The 18,818-nt window shown below is 52.7% G+C and overlaps 1 protein-coding gene across 4 annotated transcripts; it reads right to left on the bottom strand.

Annotated features, from left to right (window-relative positions):
- Nucleotides 1-1,156: 1,156 nt before the first annotated feature.
- On the bottom strand, nucleotides 1,157-18,787 carry IKBKG (inhibitor of nuclear factor kappa B kinase regulatory subunit gamma). 4 transcript variants are annotated; one of them, XM_019633674.1, is made up of 10 exons: nucleotides 18,644-18,787; nucleotides 15,232-15,433; nucleotides 11,941-12,152; nucleotides 11,009-11,127; nucleotides 8,313-8,465; nucleotides 7,472-7,568; nucleotides 6,211-6,354; nucleotides 5,790-5,932; nucleotides 5,523-5,584; nucleotides 1,157-5,273 (listed from the first exon to the last, which is right to left on the bottom strand). In XM_019633674.1, the coding sequence occupies exons 2-10, from the start codon at nucleotides 15,416-15,418 to the stop codon at nucleotides 5,131-5,133; spliced, it is 1,260 nt and encodes a 419-aa protein (XP_019489219.1). In that variant the 5' UTR covers nucleotides 15,419-15,433; nucleotides 18,644-18,787; the 3' UTR covers nucleotides 1,157-5,130. The 4 variants fall into 4 exon arrangements, with proteins under 4 accessions (XP_019489219.1, XP_019489220.1, XP_019489218.1 ...); XM_019633675.1 differs by having other exon boundaries at nucleotides 7,493-7,568; nucleotides 11,009-11,130; nucleotides 18,644-18,768; XM_019633673.1 differs by having other exon boundaries at nucleotides 11,009-11,130; nucleotides 18,644-18,767.
- Nucleotides 18,788-18,818: the final 31 nt, after the last annotated feature.

The following is an 18,818-nucleotide window of genomic DNA, read 5'->3' as shown; positions in this document are numbered from 1 at the left end:
TTGTTGAGGCAGCAGGAAATATGAGGTTTTTAAAATTTGTGATACACCATAGTTGATATTTTTCATTTCCCTCCTCTATTATCCAATCCACAAATGGTTTGTCCTCAGCCCATGTTTGTGCTGATTATGCTTCTTTATCAGATGGGGTAACCTAAGCCTTCATTCTTGAGGGGGCTGAGCCCTTCCCGGTCCTGTCCATAAGGGGTAGCTGCCGTGTTCTGTTCGTTTTCCACTGTATACAGCAGCACTAGCAGGGGACCTCCAAAATTCTGTGGGCCTCTAAGATACTTTTCGCTGACTCCATTTATGAAGCAGAAATTCTCTCATTAGCCAAAGTAGATAAACACTTTTATCCCCCTCCTTCCAGGCAGAATGAACAATAAGATGCACTTCAAGTTTTGCCCATAGAAAGAACTACGAAAACTTGTTAAATGTGGCTTAAGTGGTTCTGGGAGGTGAATTTAAAGTTTTGAAGGCTTAGAGTAAATAAGCAAACAAACAGTGAGTAAAAAGCAATGAGCTAAGCCTCCAAGTCTATACATCATCAAAAAAGAGCTGAGTAAAGCCAGATAAATTAGATGGAAGAGAGATGAAAATATGAGAATTAAGAAAATTAATGTTTGAATTAAGAAATTAAGGGGCTGGCCGAGTGGCGTGTTGGTTAAGAATTGGCTTGGGACACCAGCTCTGAGCAGCAGGGCCCCAGTTCAGATTCCACATTAGGGCCAGTGATGCTCTGCCCTCTACAGCTAAGATGGTGAACAACAGTTCAACCTGGAGCTGGGCTGCCTTGAGTCGCCGGCGACAGCATAGGCTGCAGTGGGGCTGCAATAAGCTACCGTTGAGTGGCTGACAGCCAGCGTGAGCGGCCGCAGACCATTTGAGCTGCCAAGAGCCACCGTGAGTGTCCAATGGCCGGCGGCCGATCTGCCTCACCTGGGAAGAGTGCAATAATAAACCAACATGGGTCAGTGAAGCAACGTCCTCCACAACTAGACTGAAGAACAAAAGGACAGCAAGCTGTCTGTTCCCCTTCCCAGATTTCCCAACGCTGTTCCCCTCCCCCAATTCCCCAATAAAATCTTTAAAAAGAAATTAAGGAATATTTTTAAAAGGATTTCCCACACATGTTTGAATAGAGAAAAACTAGGCAAACTTCGGGAAAGATTGATTTTAAAAAGTTATATGAGTAGAAATGTTAGAAGTGGAAAAATGAATCATACACATGTAGCAAGAGATTTTTTAAATGATAAGATAAAATCACTGCAGTAAATTTGAAGTGATTAACTGGACATTGTGCTAGGAAAATATAACTTACTCAAGAAATTAAAAAACCTGAGCACAACTGTATACTTTAAGGAAATTGAAACAGTGCTTTAAAATCTACCCTCACCCACATGGAATACATTCGGTCTAAGCAGTTTTACCAAGCATTCAAAGAGCAGATATTCCTAATGTTCTACCAACTTTTACAGAGAATATAAGAATTGCGAAGGCTCTCACAACTCACTTAATAAAGCATCATATAATTTCATCCATAAATACTGCAGTTTGTATCTCTAAGAGAAAGGGCCTTTTTCTTTTGCAAAGTACAATGACAATACCATTTTCCCACCCAAATGGTAGCAGGTTGTGCACCTGCAGCTTTTACTTTTTTCTTGGAGTCACACTTGATACATAATTTTGTCTACTGGTTTTTTCACACCAACATGCTATAGAGCATGTTCCGAGTGACATGTTCACAGTGCTGGCTGCACAAGCCCACGCTGTCTGGAAGTGCAGTCTCTTCTTTCACTGTGACCTTGAGCAGCTACAAATGATGGTGGAGCACGCGCCTCTACAAGGGCAAAGTCATCATGTGTCCCGAATGTCTGTTAAACAGGCTGAGGACGCTTCCTAAGTGCTTGTTCCATTGCACCAACCGGTCCACACAGGAGAGGTGGCATCACGGCCTGTCCCCTGCACCTTGCTAGCAGGGCATCAGAAGTCTTCATTTGTTACAATTTGAAATCACTTTCTGTTTAGGTTGAGTCTGTATTGTTTTAGTCACTTTTAAAGGAGAAAGGCTTTCTTATTGTGCTTATATTACTGGCCATCTGGATTTCTCTTGAGCATCGAGCAGCAGTAACATAGGGTGTGTGTGTGTGAGCAACACAGAACAAAGGTTCTGGCAGGGTATGCTTCCAGCTGTCTCTCTCTACATCCCAGACCCAGGGTCGTGAACATCAAAGGGCAACAGCTAATAAGGGAGGCAGGCCGCTTCCCTTACAGGAGGAATCCAACCACTTGTTCCAGAAGCCCAACCTAAGTAAAGCCAGAACGGAAGAAAGCAGAATCCCTCACTTCCGGGCAAACGGCCTGGTTTAAAATCCTTGGTGTCAAATGCACAGTCGGCCCTACAGAAGGAAGGAGGCAGAAGGGAAGGTCCAAAAGAGCAGCAGTACCCAGCTACTGCCCAGACCAGACCTTGGTCCAGGTCCCAGGCAGGAATGTCTGCAAAGCTCCCAGCTGCTGCCACTGCTGTGTGGCTTGCCTGGGGCCACCGCCAGAGCCCGACGGAAGTTCCCGAGGAAGAGAATGTCCACCTCTCTCACTGCAGCTAGGTCTCACCTTCTTTCAATCTCATTTCAGAAGAGGGAGCTGGTCAGAGAAGGGCTCCTATGTGCCTTTGTTCACCCTCTTAGAAAGGTGAGGCCTGTCCCTACCCAGCCAGCAGCCAACACCCAGGGTGCAGGTGGCCTAAAAGTGCCATCCTACTGCAGCCTACCCCCTTCTCCCGCCCACATCCACTGAACCCAGCAGTGGTGTCCAGCTGGAGACGAGATGTTCTAAGGAACAACAGTCCCTGTACCTGCAAGGACCTGCCCCACAACAAACTCCAGCTTTCCTCACCACAGAGTACCATAGGCCTCTGCAGCCCAGCAGCCACCATCACCCTGGAGAACATGCCCTCTAACAAAGCTGCAGGTCCTAGAGACACCTGTCTGTGACTGTATCTGTCCCAATCTGTGGCCTCCAGAAGATGCCCCATACTGGGTTGAACGGTGCTCCCAAAAGATATGAACACATCCCTATCCCTAGGACTTGTGAATGGGACCTTATCTGGAAGAAGGGTCTTTGTGGAGGTAATGAGGGTAAGGATCTCAAGATGAGATCATCATGGATAGCACAGGTGATCCAATGACTGCTGTCCTTAGAAGAGACAGAATGGAAGACATGGTCAGATGAAGAGGCCATGTAACCATGGAGGCAGAGAGTGGAGTGATGTGTCTACCAGCCAAGAGACACCAAGGGCCACCACCAGAAGCTGGGATGGTGGCCTGGAACTGACTCTCCCTCAGAGCCGCCAAAGAGAACCAACCCTGCCCACAGCTCGATTTCACACAGCTGGCCTCCAGAACTTGGAAACAATGAATCCCTGGTATTCTAAGCCACCAAGTTTGTGGTACTCTCTGACAGCAGCCAGGGGAAACCAACACATCCCCCCCAAAACTAAAAGTGCTCTTGAGAAAAACTGCAAGATTAGGATCAACATGCAGCACCCAGGGGTGGGGAACCCGACTGGGCCTCTGACGCTTCCCCCAAGTACCACCTGAGATTAGACACCTGGGCTTCAGGAATCGGAAAAGTCTCTCCCAGCCCTGCAGATGCCAAGGAACGCTCAAATCCAGGCTTATTTGCATAATGGGCTGCTGGCTGTCTACCTGCACTAGGCTTCCTCTCACTGCCAAGTAGCAGAAAAGCCCAGGGGTGGATTCCCAACATCCCATTCCTAGCCCAGGCAGCTTGGAAGAGGGCAGGGGCAAGAGCCAGGGCACCAAGGAGGAAATGATGCGTATTCTTCCTCTACTTCTAACGTCTTTTCTTTACAACATCACAGGGTTAATGCCTGTGGCTTTGACATCCCAGAAAATATTCACAATCTTGCAAAACAGCCAGGAAGAGTCCTCTGGTGCTCCTAATCTGCCAGTCATTGCCAAGTGGTTTCCTTTCACAAGGCCAGAGCATTGGGGGCTGGTGCAGGGCACAGCATCACAGACTTCTGGAATGTGATGAAACAGCCACCACCACTCACACTGGGCGGCAATGCTCCTGGGGAGGAGAAGGGCAGGCTGTGGCATTGGGGAAAAGAAAGCAGCAGCATACTTGTGAGAAGCATCCTCCCATCAGACCACTAGGTAGTCACAAGTCCACACCCAAAGCAGTGGAGGGAAGGTGGGGAAATGCGACTACACAAAGGTAGCCAACTCGAAGTCCAGAACATGCTAGTACAGTCACCGCAGGAAAAGATCGTCGCAACTTCCCTCACACAAAAGGGCTGATTTCACTACTGACCAAAGAGCTCCTGCAAAGCAAGGAACAAAAGACTACCTGCCCAAGAGGTAAGTGGGCAAAAATACAAACAAGCCATTCACGCCACAATTGAAAAGGCCCCCTGAAGCGCTGAGAGATGCTCAAGCCCACTCTTAACAGAGACCTGCATGCCTGGCAGATAGCAAGAGCCCACAGGTTGGACAACCCTCACCGGGGCAAGGCTGTGGGGAATGAGGGGACAGCAGGAAACCGCACTGGGGGGGCATCAGCACCATCTACCCTGTTTGCGGATGCTCAGTGCTGCCGCTTCTAAGAATCCAACCCAAAGACACACATGAGTGACGCACGTGGGTTTTCACTGCGGCATTACTTATGACAAGAAGATGGGCAATAAAGCCACATGCCGTGGTGCAGCCTCCCAGTGTCCCAAGAGCATGACGATGCCATGGTGTGCTGGAGCTGGGCTGGAAGGAAGGGCCCCTCCCTTCTCAGCCTGGGAAGCCGTTCTCTCTGAAGAGACCTGGCCCTGATTCCTGACTTCCCCAGTGGAGGTGGAAGAAGCGGGACCCCCAGAGGCAAGTAGTTCAAACACACAGAACGAATGAAAAGAGCACAGCACAAGGCCTAGCTGGGGCTCTGTGTACCCTAAAAGAGGCGAACCAGCAGACGGGGGAGCTGAAGCGTAAGGCCCTACAGCTAGCTCTTAGGGCTCAGATAAGTAGCCCGCTCTTTGTCACCTAGCCCGTAATCCAGGACTGGGCAGATGGGAGAGGAAAGCAGATCGCACTGTCCTAGGCTGGTCATCGGCAGGTGGCCCTACTCGATGCACTCCATAACGTGAATCTGCAGGGTGTCCATATCAGGAGCCTGGTACTGGCACTTGGGGCAACAGAAGTCAGGCGGCTCCTCGGGGGGGCTTCTCCTCTGGCTAGGCAGGGCCAGGTGAAAAGAGTGGTGAGCTGGGGAAAGAGAACAGGCTCTGGTTATGGCACCACCTGCAGGGAGGGGAGGGGACAGAAAGTAGCGAGACTCGAGACCATCAGATCCAACTACCAGGGTCAGCACTGCTAGTTCCTTCCCTCAGCCCCTGGTCGGGGGGAGGGGAGTACCAACGAGGGGATGCCAATGTGAGCTCCCATGGCCCAGGCTCCATTCACTCGGTGCCAGCACCCTGCCCTCCCCTGCCCCTCCTCCTGCAGCTCGCTCACCTGAGGCAGGGGCCAAGGGGGGTTGGGAGACCTCTACGTGCCGCTTCCTCATGTCTTCAATCCTTTGAAAAGAAAAACTATCCAATCAGTACATGGGAGCCAAGCTCCGGGAGGGCATACAAAGAAGGATGTAGGCGCCAGGAGGGGAGATGCAGGGCCAGCTCACCCTACCCTGACAAGTCAGGAGCACCTAGTGTCCTGCACGTACTCCTGGACCCCCCCAGCACCCAGCGCCCCTCCACGTGGGGCATGCGCTCCAAGGCCCACCTGGCTGACTCCTGACAGCTGGCCTTCAGCCTGCTATAGTCCCGCTGCAGCTGCTCCAGCTGTTCCTGCAGGAGCTCCTTCTTCTCGGCCAACTTCTCCCGGGCCTCCCTCTCAGCCTGGAAGTCCGTCTTGTAGATATCCGCCTGGCAAAGCCAAGAGAGGGAGACGTGCCCGCCACCCATCAGCCACTCATTGGATACTCCATGCCTAGCACCAGGGGGGCAAGGCAGAGCCCGTCCTGCCCTCCCACAGCCCATGGCACAGAGTCACCACAAGGGGACTGAGTGGTCAAGGAACAGTTGTGAGGGGCTCCAAGAGCTCCTGAGATGCCACTGCAAAATGACTCCAGAGTCAAGCCAGATCCCAGGCTAGAGGGCCTGGTCTGCTCAGCTGCACGCAAGCCACAGAGGAGAGCCCTCACCTGGGCCTTCAGCACCGGAACGGTCTCCATCACAATCTTGTGCTGCTCAGCCTCTTCCTTCAGCTTGTCAATCACTTCCTGTTTGGCCACCAGGGCCTCCTCGGCCTGCTGAAGTTGCTGCTTGAGATCTTCCAACTGCATTCCCTAGAGATGGGCAACAGGGAGCTGATGGAGCCCAAGCCCGCCCAGAGCAGGGGTCATGGCACCCCCAGGCCGGCTGCTGCTTCAGGCAAGCAGAACCAACAGGAACAAAAGATCAGCCCAAGCTGGGCCGTGCCGGGGCGATGCCAACCACAGGATGTCAGTGTGTGCAGGGCATAGGAAAGGTGGAGGCTGGACAGGACCTCTGAGGTCATCTGGCACACCACCCACCCAGATCGATATTCCTGTCCCAAAATCCCCAGCTGGACCACCCTCCTCCAGTTCTTCGAAGGACAGGGCCTCACTCCCTCCAGAGGCCGCCCACTCATGCTGAGCTGGTCTCCCGAACTAACCCTCCATCATGTGCCCATGAAGCCGAGACCCACTGATCCTTCTACTCTGCCACCTGGTCATAGGTCTGCTGGTCCCTCACAGATACCACACACACACACACACACACACACACACACACACACACAGATGCACTCAGACACATTACAAATACATAGGCACACACACAGATGCATACACAGACATTACACACACACACCACCACCACCACCACCAAGCCTTCCCTCTAGAGATCAAAGGGCCACAGTTTTGTGATTAACTCTTCCTGTGTAACCCAGTTTCAGGCTTTACTCTTAGAAGTCACCTCTAGATACCTTCATGTTTGACAACATCCTTCTTAAAATGTGAGCACTAGAAACTGAACCCACTACAGACAGGTCTGATGAGGATGAACTAGAAAAGGGCTCTCAGCCGATTTCAACACTGGGATGGAAAGGTTCCTGGGGAAATCCGAGCCAGGAGCCGAAGTGGTTGGTGATGGCTGGCCAGAGGAGCCAGCCTGTGGAGGGGGCATCCAGAGGCCCAGCCCAGTCCACCATAGGCAGCAAGCAACAGCCCAAGTATCCCTATCTGCCTGCCCTAAGCCATCACACTGCAGCCTTAATGAAACTCTAGGACAAGTTAAGTCTCCCTTCCAAAAGCCAATTCTGTCTAATCTTTACGTAGGGCGTTGAATTCCAATGTCCCCGAATTTGGGAGAGCAGGCCCCATGGGAGAGGAACCAAGGCAGTCCCGTAGGCAGTCCCGGGGACCTCCCCGCCATACTCACTCGGTTTCGCTCACTGCTCACCATACTGCTCTTGATGTGATTGTCATACTCTTGGAAGAGCTGGTGATAGGCCACCTGTAGCTGGGCCAGCTTCCGCCTAAGAAAAAGGAGCTTTTGCTGGGGACACCACCTTGTCCTGGACCAGCCACAACTTGTCCTGCATCCAACTCCTCTCTCTTCCTTTTTGTCACATCCACCCAACTGAATGGGGCTTTCAGGGAGCATTTGTGCCTTGAAGGACATCAGCTCCGAGGCACGCTTGGCTAACTAGGTAAGTATTGCTTTCCTTTGTTTTGTTTTGTTTTTTTTTTGTTTTTTAGCTGAGCCATCCTGCTACCTGTTGGCAGCTCAGCGGCTGCTCAGCTCGGGCTGGACTCGAACCACTGTTGCTCAGAGCTCAAACTCTTGAGCGAGCTCTTAACCAACTGAGCCACTCGGCCGGCCTCCGTATTGCTTTCCTTAAAGCTAACATTGTTTTGAATATGAAAAGAAATGTTTGTAATAAAATGTAACTGCCCTGCACTCTTCAAAAAAGTCAACTTCATGGAAAACAGAGTGGCAGGACCATTCTAGGTTCATGGAGACGCAAAAGACACACCAACAAAAGGAAGGCAAGATCCTGGGCTGGGTGCTATTAACACGGGGGCCTGACGGGGGAGTCTGAACGTGGACTGGAGAAGGGAGCAAGTGATACTATCAAAGATGGATCACCTGGGGCTGCCATTGGTAAGGGACCAAACCCGGCCCTCGGCCACTGCCAATCCCGAACAGGGCTCTTCCGAAGACAGAAAGCTGGTGACGACCCTCTGGTCCTGCCCATCCCAAGCCTGCACCCACTCACTTCTCCTCCGAGGCAGCCTGGCGTTCCATGCGCAGGGCAGCCTCCATGCTCTGGGTCTGCATGCGCAGCTGGTCCACCTGCACGTTGTGCTGTTGCTGCAGCGCCTCCCGCTCGCTCTCCAGCTGCCGGGCCTGCTCACTGGCTGCCCGGGCCCTGGCACAGGGAAGGGGGAGGTCACGGTCAGGAGCACAGGAGCACGGTGCTCACAGGATCCCTGCTGTGCTGACAAGGACTGCCGGCAGAAGGTGGAAGCCCAGAGAGCACTAGAAGACCTACAGTCTGCAGGGAGGAGATGAGCTCTGGGAACAGGGCGCAGTAGGGGGCATGCTTTAGCACAGCCTGTCAATGCAGAGCCCACACAGGGAGGAAGGGGGCAGTTCCATCACTGGAGACAGGGACAACTGCATGGTGACAGGTTGGAGCGACATGTTTATGTCAATGCAGGGGCCAGGCAGACAACCATGTGCCGGGTGGCCAGGAGACCTGGGACTTGGTTTCTGGCCCATGACACCTGCTCCGGAAACCCCTTCAAAGGTGAAGGTGGCGATCTCAGAAGAGAGCACTACTGGAGCCAGGGGACAGGGATCCCCAGGAACCGCCCATTGGGTTCCCACCAGTGAGTGCTGTCCTCCTCCCCCGCCAGAGAAATCTCAGTGGAGGTATCAGGAGAGACTGGGAGGAGAAGAAATAGAGGCAGCCAGCAAAGATAAGCCTTTCCAGAAGGTGTGGGGGGAGTAAGGTGACAGGTGGGGTGGGGCAACTAGAAGGGGAAGCAGGGTCAGTGTGCTCAGGCAACTTCCCCTCCCAGGCACTGTTCTAGAAGTGGCAAGGCGATGGCAGCCCACCTCCATGTCTCATCTGGAGTCCCAAATGTTCATACCTGTAAGGAGAGCCTCCCACCTGCCTGCCTGGGAGACAGCAATGGTCTTGGCAGAGAATCCCTCTTTCTCTCTACGCTCCTGCTGTAACAGCTCATCTCTTCTCCCCTGGATCCCCCCACAGCCCATCTTCTGATCCCGGCCCTGTATTGCCCCCGGGGCCCCAGTCTCCCATCTCCACACAGCTCCCTATATCTCCAGTTCCAGGCTCCAGCCATGTCATCCTGTCCCGAGGCCTTCCCTGGTGCCCACTGCGAGGGCAACGGTGGGTGTTTCTGAGTGGGGGGGAGGTTCCAGGGGGTTTTCACTGGTCTGTTTCTCTACATCTGCCCAATCTATTGAACATGCATTTCCATCTGTGATCAGACCAAAGGTAGGCACAGTCATAGTCATTACCAGGTGGAACTGCTGCCTGCCAGGGACCCTGGCACAAGAGGAGGGGCTCAGAGGGCAGCCATGTGTATGAAGTTTAAAGCTGTTTAGATGGCCACACCAAATGACCTGAGATGCAAGCAAGGCTTCGTGCCCTGAGCTGTCCAGCTCAGCATTTCTATGCTTGACCACAATGGAGAGGAACAGGAAAAGAGCTGTCCCAGGGCCTACAGTTACCAGAGTAAACACCCCTGCAGCGTGGTTCACTGACCCCAGTCAGCTGCCAGACTGCACTGACAGCATAATGCCTCCAGCAGCTTCTTTTTATGTGCACAGAAAACAGACAGGCAGGAAAGACACCAAACTGTCCCAAAAATAACACATGTGGTTTTAGAAACCTGGAGATACAGAAGAGCATATAGGGGAGGACACGAGAATGTGACGATCCAGAGGCAACGAGGCTCAGCCTTCCGACCAATGCCTTTCATCTTGTGTGATTTCTAGATGGAAGCGTGTTCAGTCTCCCACATTGCTCTGATAATGGGAGGGGAAAACTCCTGCCTGCTTCTCTGGTCTCCCTCAGGAAGGCGTCCCTGACAGCGCCCAATGTACCCTGATCACCTGCGCTGGGAGAGCAGGGGCCACTCGTGGCAGCTGGACCTGTCTTTCTGGATGGCAGCAGCTGGACAGCACAGGAACCCCACAAATACCCGTGCCCTCTAACCCAATGACGCCACTTACAGGAACCCCCTTTGCAGAAAAGAGCGATTGGCAGGCCTGAGGCAGCCAGCTTCGGAAGGGCCACTTGCAGGGTTGGCCCTCAGGTAGCACCGGGCAGTTTCTGTGGAGCTCCTGCTTTCTTCTGGGAGGTGGGAAATTTGGTGTGTGCCTGGCACAGGGGGCCCACCGTGACCAGCCCCCAATAAAAGCTGGGGTGCACTGGGTGCCGAATGGGTTCCCTGGGTGTGCAGTGGTGCATTTTTCACTGCTGAAGAGGGGAGAGTGCTCTGCGGTCCCCTCAAAGGAGGGAGGGAGGGAGAGATGGAAGCTAAGGCCTGGGGTTCTCCACCCCTGACCTGTGTCCTCTGTCCTCGCGGGTCCTGGTGTGTGCCCTGTCCCTGTATTCAACCTCAGCCCTGAGGGCAGTGGGAGTGCTTCCAGAGACTCACTGTGGACCACGGGCGTGCTCTTGCCCCTCACAAATACTCCCCAAGGAAATAATCCGAACTCTAGCAAAAGGTCAGAGAGCCCAGAAGTGCTGCTCCAACCCAGGTCCCAGACGCCTGGCCCAAAGCTCCTCCAAACACCTGTCCCAAGGCCCCGTGTGTCACACACTGCATCCTCCAGTCCATCCTCACAGAGGAACCCCTGGAGGCTCCTAAACAGCCTCATTTTCTCAGGCATCGTGACAGTGGCCTCCAGGGTGGGCATTCCCCCGCCACTCACCTGCCCTCCAAAGCCTGCCGCTCCTTGGTGGCAGCCTCCAAGCGACTCTGGCTTTCCTGGAGCTCCCCTAGCAAGGACGTCACCTGGGCTTTCACTGAGGCCTTGTCCTCGGCCATCTGCTGCTTGAAAAAAAGCCACTTCCTGTCAGCAATGCTTTCTCACCAGCTGCTCACCCCCGGTGACCCCCAACCCTGGGGCACCCTGCAAGTGCTGAGACGTGTCAGCTTAAAGGCTGCTCTCCTGCTCCTGGCACCCCTATTCACCTCACCTCCAGAAGTTTCCCGACCCCAGCAAGGCAAGTAAGGCAGTGGAAAGGGATCGAGTCCCATGAGCCCATACTCCCAAGCCCCTCCTCATCTCTGCAGACAGGGCACGATAAAACCCGGGGACACAAGAGCACAGAGTGGCCTCAAGTCTCATTAGGCTGACGGCCAGGCCGTGAGGGTGAGCCCTGCAGGACTTTCAGCCTCTCTGACACTAGATGCCAAGGGATGCGACATGAAGAGACAGCGACAAAAGTACATGCTCCGTTCCACAGGCCCTGGGCCACTACAAGGTGAGATGGACTGCCACTGTTTCTAGAAGACCTCCACCACGGGCAACATTCAAGAGTTGTCCAAATCTGCACTGCCTGGTCTCCAGCCTCAAACCATATGGACTCAGGTTCCCCCTGACCTCGGGCTGCTCCAGCCCAAGGTTGAGACTCAGTTCCCTGAATCCCCGACCCCTTGGCAGTAACCCCTCCACAGTAACCACCACTTGTGACGGAGCTCTAGGGGACCCCCGACCACAGGTTCCCTCTCGTAGCACTGACATCCCTGTGGGGTTTCAGGGCACAGGTGGCTAGTGGCACAGGTGGCTAGTGGCACAGGTGGCCAGACCCCGCAGCTCACCTGCTGCTGGGAAAGGGCCTTCCCCGCCCCCTTGCCTACCTGCTGGCATCTCTTCAGGTGCTCCACCTCCTGCAGGGCCTGCTCCCTCTGCCTCCTCAGGTCGAGCTTCTCCAGACTCAGTCTCTCTACCAGTCTCCTGGCCTCCTGGAACCTCTGCATGAGGAATTCCTTCTCCTCCCTCTGGCTGCCTTGGAAACGCTGCAGCTCCTCACAGCACTCCCGCAGCATCTGGTTGCTCTGCCGGATGGCATCTGGCAGAAGACACAGCAGAGGGGACATGAGCCCTGGCCGCCAGCCTGCCAGCTCCTCCTTGGGCCCGCCACAGTGCTCTCCCATAATACCATGCAGCCTCTCACGCAGCGAGGTGGCTTTGCATTACTCACTTTTATGTCGTGAAACACTTCAAAATCAGTGATGCTAATCACAGGCCCGACATTTCTCCAACAAAATACTGAACACATCAGCGTCACTTAAAGCTCACGTACAACTCCTTTTTTTGGTTGAGCTAAAATTCATATAACATCAAATTCATTGTTTTAACTATTTTGCAGTACAGTTGACCCTTGACCAACATGGGTTTGAACTGCTCAGGTCCACTTACACGTGGATTTTTTTCAATAAATGTACAGTAGGCCCTGGGTTTTGCATCGTAGATACAACCACCCTCAGACTGAAAATGATATTTTTGATCCATGGTTGGGAATCTGAGGATGCAGAGGGCAGACTGTATGCGTTGTTCTGTCATTTTATATGAGAGACGAGCATCCGCAGATTTTAACATGAGGGTGGGAGGAGTCCTGGACTCAATTACCGCGGATATCGAGGGAAGACTGTAGTTCAAGATTTGGTGAGTCAAGTTATTCACAGATTTTCAACTGCATGGTGGTGGGCAGGGGGTCAGCACCCCTAACCCCTGTGTTGTTCAAGGGTTAACTGTATATAGTCATTCAGCACTTTTAATGCAATCACAAAGCTGTGTACCCATCACCTCAATCTAGTTCCAGAACATTGCCATCACCCCCAAAAGAAACCCCATACCCACTGGCAGTCACTCCCCCACTGTCCCCAGCCCCTGGCCACCATTCATCTGTTTCTCTCTCTGGACTCTCCTCTCCTACACATGTCACATAAAAGGACTCCTACACTCAGTACATGCAACTTCTTCCATAGATCCCCCCAAACTATTCCAAGCAAAGTCTATGTCCCCCCCTTCCACTCCCTCCTCCATAGATACAATCATGAGCATCGAGGGGAGCAGACACCTTCAGGACCCCAGGGGTTTGGCCCAGGGCCTCACATACAGCACTTGTTTAGCAGAAATGTGTGAAGCCAACCTGTTGCAGGAGTGCAGGTCAGGCAGTAGAGGTGGAAGCCATGTGGCCTCGAGGACCCTACTTGCCACTGGAGCCTGAGCTCCCGGGGCCAGGGGTGGGGAACTAGGGGTACTCTGTTCCCTGCACTGATGGCCTGCCACTCCCTCACCCCCATCCCCCTTGCCAGAGTGCTCTCCTGGGAATGAGCAGACGGCATACACATGGCTGTGGAGGGTGAGCTGTCTCCCTACCCCCAACTAGGCTGCCAGCTCCATGTGGCCCCAACACAGCCAGATACTTGACAACCTCTGGAGTCACTGCTGGTAGTCATAACAGGAGGGGTGCTGCTGGCGTCTGGTGGATAGAGGCCCGAGATGCTGCTTCATACCCTGCAGTGCTCAGGACAGCCCCTACATGTCTGAGTGCTGGGGTGGAAGACTCTGCCCTAGAGGCGGGCAGGTCTTGTCAGCTCTGAGTGCTCGAAGCAGGGCTGTCTCCAAAGCAGGTGAGGCCCCCAGGACACCACACCGCCCCTCGGGGGCAAGTTGGCTGCACTGGGCCCCTTCCATCCTGGAAGGGAAGTTGATTCAGCTTGACAGGAAGAAGAGACACACACTCCAGGCATGGGTTTGGTTCCTGACTGCAGGGCCTCAGCCAGCACCTCTCGGAGGTTTACAGAGCACGTGACTTGTCAGCACTGGGCCCCATTTAAAAGCCTGTCACACCAGGGGACACACTATCTAGCAAAGGAAGTGGGGGAGTGGCCTTGTGACTGTGGCCTCCACTAGTTGTGTCCCATGCCAACCCACCAGTCCACTAGGGTAGTGGACGGCTGAATGAAAACAACTAAGATGCTGGCTTGGGGGTCATTTCTGCAAGGACGAGGCTTTGTCCTCCAGGGTGTGGTGCACACGGGGACTGTGACCTTTCTAAGCCCTAAGTTCCCAACAGGCACCAAGGGATAAAGCAAATGGGGACGTGTGCCCCATCACTTCCCGGGACCCATCTGGGGAGTCTGTGCCACCCTTCCCTGTGGCTCTGGGCTCAGCAGTCTAGAAGGTCCCCATAGCAGAAACAGAGCTTCACTGAATTAGAAGCTAGGGGTGCCACCTGGGCACCCAGGGCCATTCGTACATACAAAGGACAAGCGGGCCAAAACTGGAGCCCCCCTCCCACCCCCCACCTCCACCCCCCTGCATGATCACAAGGGTGGGGCACCGTCACATGGCAGGGAGGGACAGGCATGAGTGTGCCACACCCAAGGGCAGCTATGCCACCTGAGGGGCACAGTGCAACAGCCACTGGGACCTGGAGAAGCTGCCCCAGATACAGGTGAGGACATGGAGGGTGGGTGAGTGGGGGCTGTGATGGAGAAAGGGATGGGATGGCCAGGAAAGAACTGGACCCCCAGCCACCAGGAGGGGAAGGGGCTGCTGGAGGGTGGCCTTCAGCTGAGGTCTCTTCACCGACCCTGGCCTAGGGCCAAAACCCAAGGACCCCTCCCTTTCCCAAAGCAGCCCGTGGGCCTTCCCCAGAGCAGGCCACACCCCCTCCCCAGAAGACCCATGCTATGCCCCTTCCCAGGCTGGCCAGCACTTGACTCATCAGTGCAGACATATGAAGGCCTGGCCATGTTGGCCAAACTTGGGACAACTTAGAGTGTCATTCCAGCTCCAGAGCTCCCCGTAGGGTCGGCCTGCACTGCAGGCCAGCTTCTCCCTCTAACCACCCCTGCTTTCTCCCTGTCCTTCCCTCCCCTACCCTCCCCCAGTGTTGGTCCTCAGAGCACTGTGAATAAACTTCCTACAAATTAATCTCCATCTCACAATGTGCTTCAGGGAAACCCCACCTGAAACAAAGAGGGAGGGTAGGTGAGCTTCAATCACTAGCTGGCTCTCGGATGTACACCCACACCCAGACCCAGTAAACACTTAGGCATAGGTGAGTAAGATAAGCCTTCCCCCAGCAGGGCTGGGTCCCCTGATTTCTTACCCCACACACCCATTGTCCTCCTTACCTCGGAGCTCTTGATTCTCCTCTAGACAGCGCTGGAAGGTCTCAGGAGCACCCTGCTCCGAAGGCAGGTGGAGCATGGCCGCCTTCCCCAGAGAAGGCTCTTCGCCCAGCACGTCCTGGTCCCCGGCCGGGCCACCGCTGGGCTGCACCATCTCACACGGCTGACTCTTCCAGGGGGGCCCGCTCATCCAACAAGTCAAGGTCTGGGAGAGAAAGGCAACACAGGCATCACACGAGACCTGTGCAGAATTCGTTTACTTGCAGGACAACAGGGGTAGTGTGAGCAGCAATTCTGGGGCCAAGCTTTACACAGAATGCTAAGCACTTTGTCGAGTGTAATAGTATGCTAAAATGGGCTTTTTGGTCTACAAAGTGACACATACTCCCATTCCAAAGGGAGGTGCAGGCCCACATGTGGGACTTGGAAAGGCCATGGTTCAGCACCAGTTATAAACCCTGCCTAGCAACTATCTCCGGGCTGTAAACTGAAGTTAAGAATTTTGCCAAGGGGGAAAATTAGAGAGAGGATTATTTTTGGAGGGAGGTGTCAGTGCGCTGGCTATCCTACCCCACACACACACCTGCAAGCAGGAGTGGAGGGTGTTGGCCCCTCACCTAGTGTAGTGGGTTGAATGGTGGCCCCCCAACAAGATATGTCCATGTCCTGACCCCAAGAACCTAGGAATGTCACCTTATTTGGAAAAGTGGTCTTTGCAGATATAATTAGGTGAAAGATCTTTAGAGATCTTCTGGAGTAGGACGAGACCTAAATCCAATGACAGTGTCCTTACAAGAGATAAAAGAGCAGAGACACAGACAGAGGAGAAGGCATATGAAGGTGGAGACAGAGACTGGAGTGATGTGGCCACAGTCCAAGGAATGCCGAGAGCCACCAGAAGCTGGAAGAGGCAGGAAGGACCCTCCTGTACAGATTCTGGAGGGAGCATGGCCCTGCCCACACTTGATTTCATACTTACAGCCTCCAGAACTGGGAAAGAATAAATCTCTTGCAGCAGCCGTAGAAAATTAATGCACCTACTAAGAGGGGCTTCAAGGAGACCACTCAGAAATTGATGAATGTTCCCTGGAACTGAGGGGCCAAAAGGGACATCTAGTATGTGACTTTTTGCTTTAGAATCTGCAAGTGGGAGCTTGGCTGACAGCCTAAGACAGCGGGGCAGAGACACAAACTGAGCTGTCCCCATTCTCTTGTGAACCAGAGGAGAGGTAGGCCATGCCTGGAGCCCTCTTTAATCCTGCCCAAGAAGACTTGCTACCTGGAGTAGGAGGCCAATCTCAATACAGGTTTTGAGGCCTGAGCTGAGGGAGGCTTTAACACCAGATAAACTTGGACGTTTGACTATCACACTGAACACACCACTAACTCATCAGCAGCATCTGACCAACCACGGGTTCCTCCCTAAGCTTCCAAGACATCCCACTCTCCTGGTTTTCCTCCGACCTCACTGGAAACCTCCTCAGTAACCCAGCCTTTCATGTTGTGGTGCCCCAGGGCTCTGTTCTAGGCTCTCTTCTCTTCTCTGTCTAGTCCCTCCAGTACTAAGTCCATCCAGCCTCATGGCTTTAACCCCCACCCTAATGCTGATGATGCCCCAAATTAGACCTCTTTGCTAAACTCCACACTTACGTATCCAAGTCAACATCTCCACTTGGAATCTAGGAATACTCTCAAAACTAATCTCTCTAAAGCTGCACTCCTGACAGTCACCAAAAGCCAGTTCCCACAGCCTTCTTTCTTGTCAGTTGAGGCAAATCCATCCTCCAGTTATCAGGACAAATACCTTGGAGTCCGTCTTGACTCCTGTCTCACAGTTCACATCTAATCCATCAGGAAATTCTATCAAAATGTATCCCAGAATCAATTTGATGGCGCTAAGCAATTAATGTTAACTATTTTAGGTGTGATAGTAGTATTGTAGCTATGTTTTTTTCAGTCCTTTCTTATAGATACATACTGAAATATTTACAGATGATGTCTGAAATTCACTTCAAAATAAGGGGGGAACTCCTAGGTATATACCCAAAAGAAATGAAAATACCTGTCTATACACAAAAGCTCATAGCAACTTTACTCATAACAGCTAAAGAGTTGAAACAACCCAAATGTCCACCAACTGATGAATAAACAAAATGTGGTACACTCACACGCTACAAAATGGATGAATCCTGCAAACATTATGTTAAGAAAAAGAAACAACTCACAAAAGACCACATAGTGTATGATTCCATTTATATGAAAGGTCCAGAATAGGCAAATATAGAGACAGAAGGATTCGTGAATGTGGATGCTTAGAGGTGGGGAAAATGGGGTGATGGGGGTGATAGCTAAAGGGTACAGGGGTTCTTTCTGGAGTGATAAAAATGTTCTGGAATTAGTGGTTATGGTTGTACAACTCTGTGAATATATTAAAAACCAGTTGAACTGTACACTTTAAATGGGTGAACTGTGTATGTGAATTATATCTCAATAAAGCTGTTATTAAAAAGAGTAACAGGAGAGGATTGTAAGAGGTATAAATTAAACAAAATTGGCCACAAGTTGATAATTTTTGAAGCTGGGAGGTGGGTACATGGAATTTCCTACACGATTCTTCCTACTTTTTTTTGTACATCTTTGTAATTTTTCATAATAAAATGCTCAAAGCACCATCGTCTCTCACTTGGATTACTGAAATAATCTCCAAACAGGTCACCCCTGTTCCTACCCTTGCCCCTTACAGTCTGTTCTCCCCACCTCGGCCAGAGCAATCGGCCTAAAAGGTAATTCCAATCACGTTCCTCCTCTAATCAGATCTCTACCATGGCTCCTCACTGCCCTCCGTGTAAAAGCCCAAGTGCCTACAACGGCCGACAAGACCCTGTACTATCTGATCCCCTACTGCTGCTTCTCCAAGTACCTCACTCACTCTGCTCCAGCTATAATGGCTTCCTTGCTGTTCTTCCAACATGCCAGGATGGCCCATTCATCCTCAAGTCACACAAACGGTATGAGGTCGGGTAGACATTAATCGTTTTTGAAAAGTGAGCAAACGGAGACACATGAGATAAGATACTTAGCTGCCAAACTCTATTTGAGGCCTTCTTTAACAATTAAACAACCTCAAATGCAATCAAGTTTGAACAGAAAATGTCTCCGAACTATAAGAGTCATCCACGAACTATGGGTGTGGTCAGACTCCGTGGCAGCGGAGGAGGGACAGGCGAAAATAGTCCCGCTCTCCTCCAAAGTAACCTGGGTCCTGCATCGGCCCGCCTGGGCCAGTACTCTAACAGCGGGTGGCAGAAATGGACCGGGGCCCAACAGGAGGGGCAAGCCTGGACGTCCGGGGAAAATCTAGGAGGCGGCGGAGCGCCCACCGATGGCACCCTGCCTTCGGGGAAGAGCACCACACCTTTCAGCAGAATCGGTCCGATGTGAGAAGGGCGGGAGCAGCGGGCCACGAGCGCTCCTCGGGCCCCGTCGCTCCGAGAAAGTCCCAGTTCCGCGGTCGCTCTTCCCGTCTCTCCACAGAAATTCACTTCCGGCTTCCGTTGTCGTAACTGTGGGATCCGGAAGTAAAATATGCA

This window comes from Hipposideros armiger, unplaced genomic scaffold, assembly GCF_001890085.2.
Source record: "Hipposideros armiger isolate ML-2016 unplaced genomic scaffold, ASM189008v1 scaffold_1368, whole genome shotgun sequence".
Taxonomy (NCBI): domain Eukaryota; kingdom Metazoa; phylum Chordata; class Mammalia; order Chiroptera; family Hipposideridae; genus Hipposideros; species Hipposideros armiger.
The sequence above is the reverse complement of the archived record's forward strand: the minus strand, read 5'-3'. Positions and strand labels throughout refer to the sequence as shown.

What these genes read in the sequence shown, in the direction of transcription:
- IKBKG (XM_019633673.1), bottom strand. Translation starts at nt 15,418, where the DNA reads ATGAGCGGGCCCCCCTGGAAGAGTCAGCCGTGTGAGATGGTGCAGCCC. An exon ending in CGGCAGGCTTTGGAGGGCAG is followed by an intron (nt 8,466 to 11,008) that starts GTGAGTGGCGGG and finishes TCCCTGTGCCAG; the next exon opens with GGCCCGGGCAGCCAGTGAGC. An exon ending in CCCCTTGGCCCCTGCCTCAG is followed by an intron (nt 5,274 to 5,522) that starts GTGAGCGAGCTG and finishes CTCTTTCCCCAG; the next exon opens with CTCACCACTCTTTTCACCTG.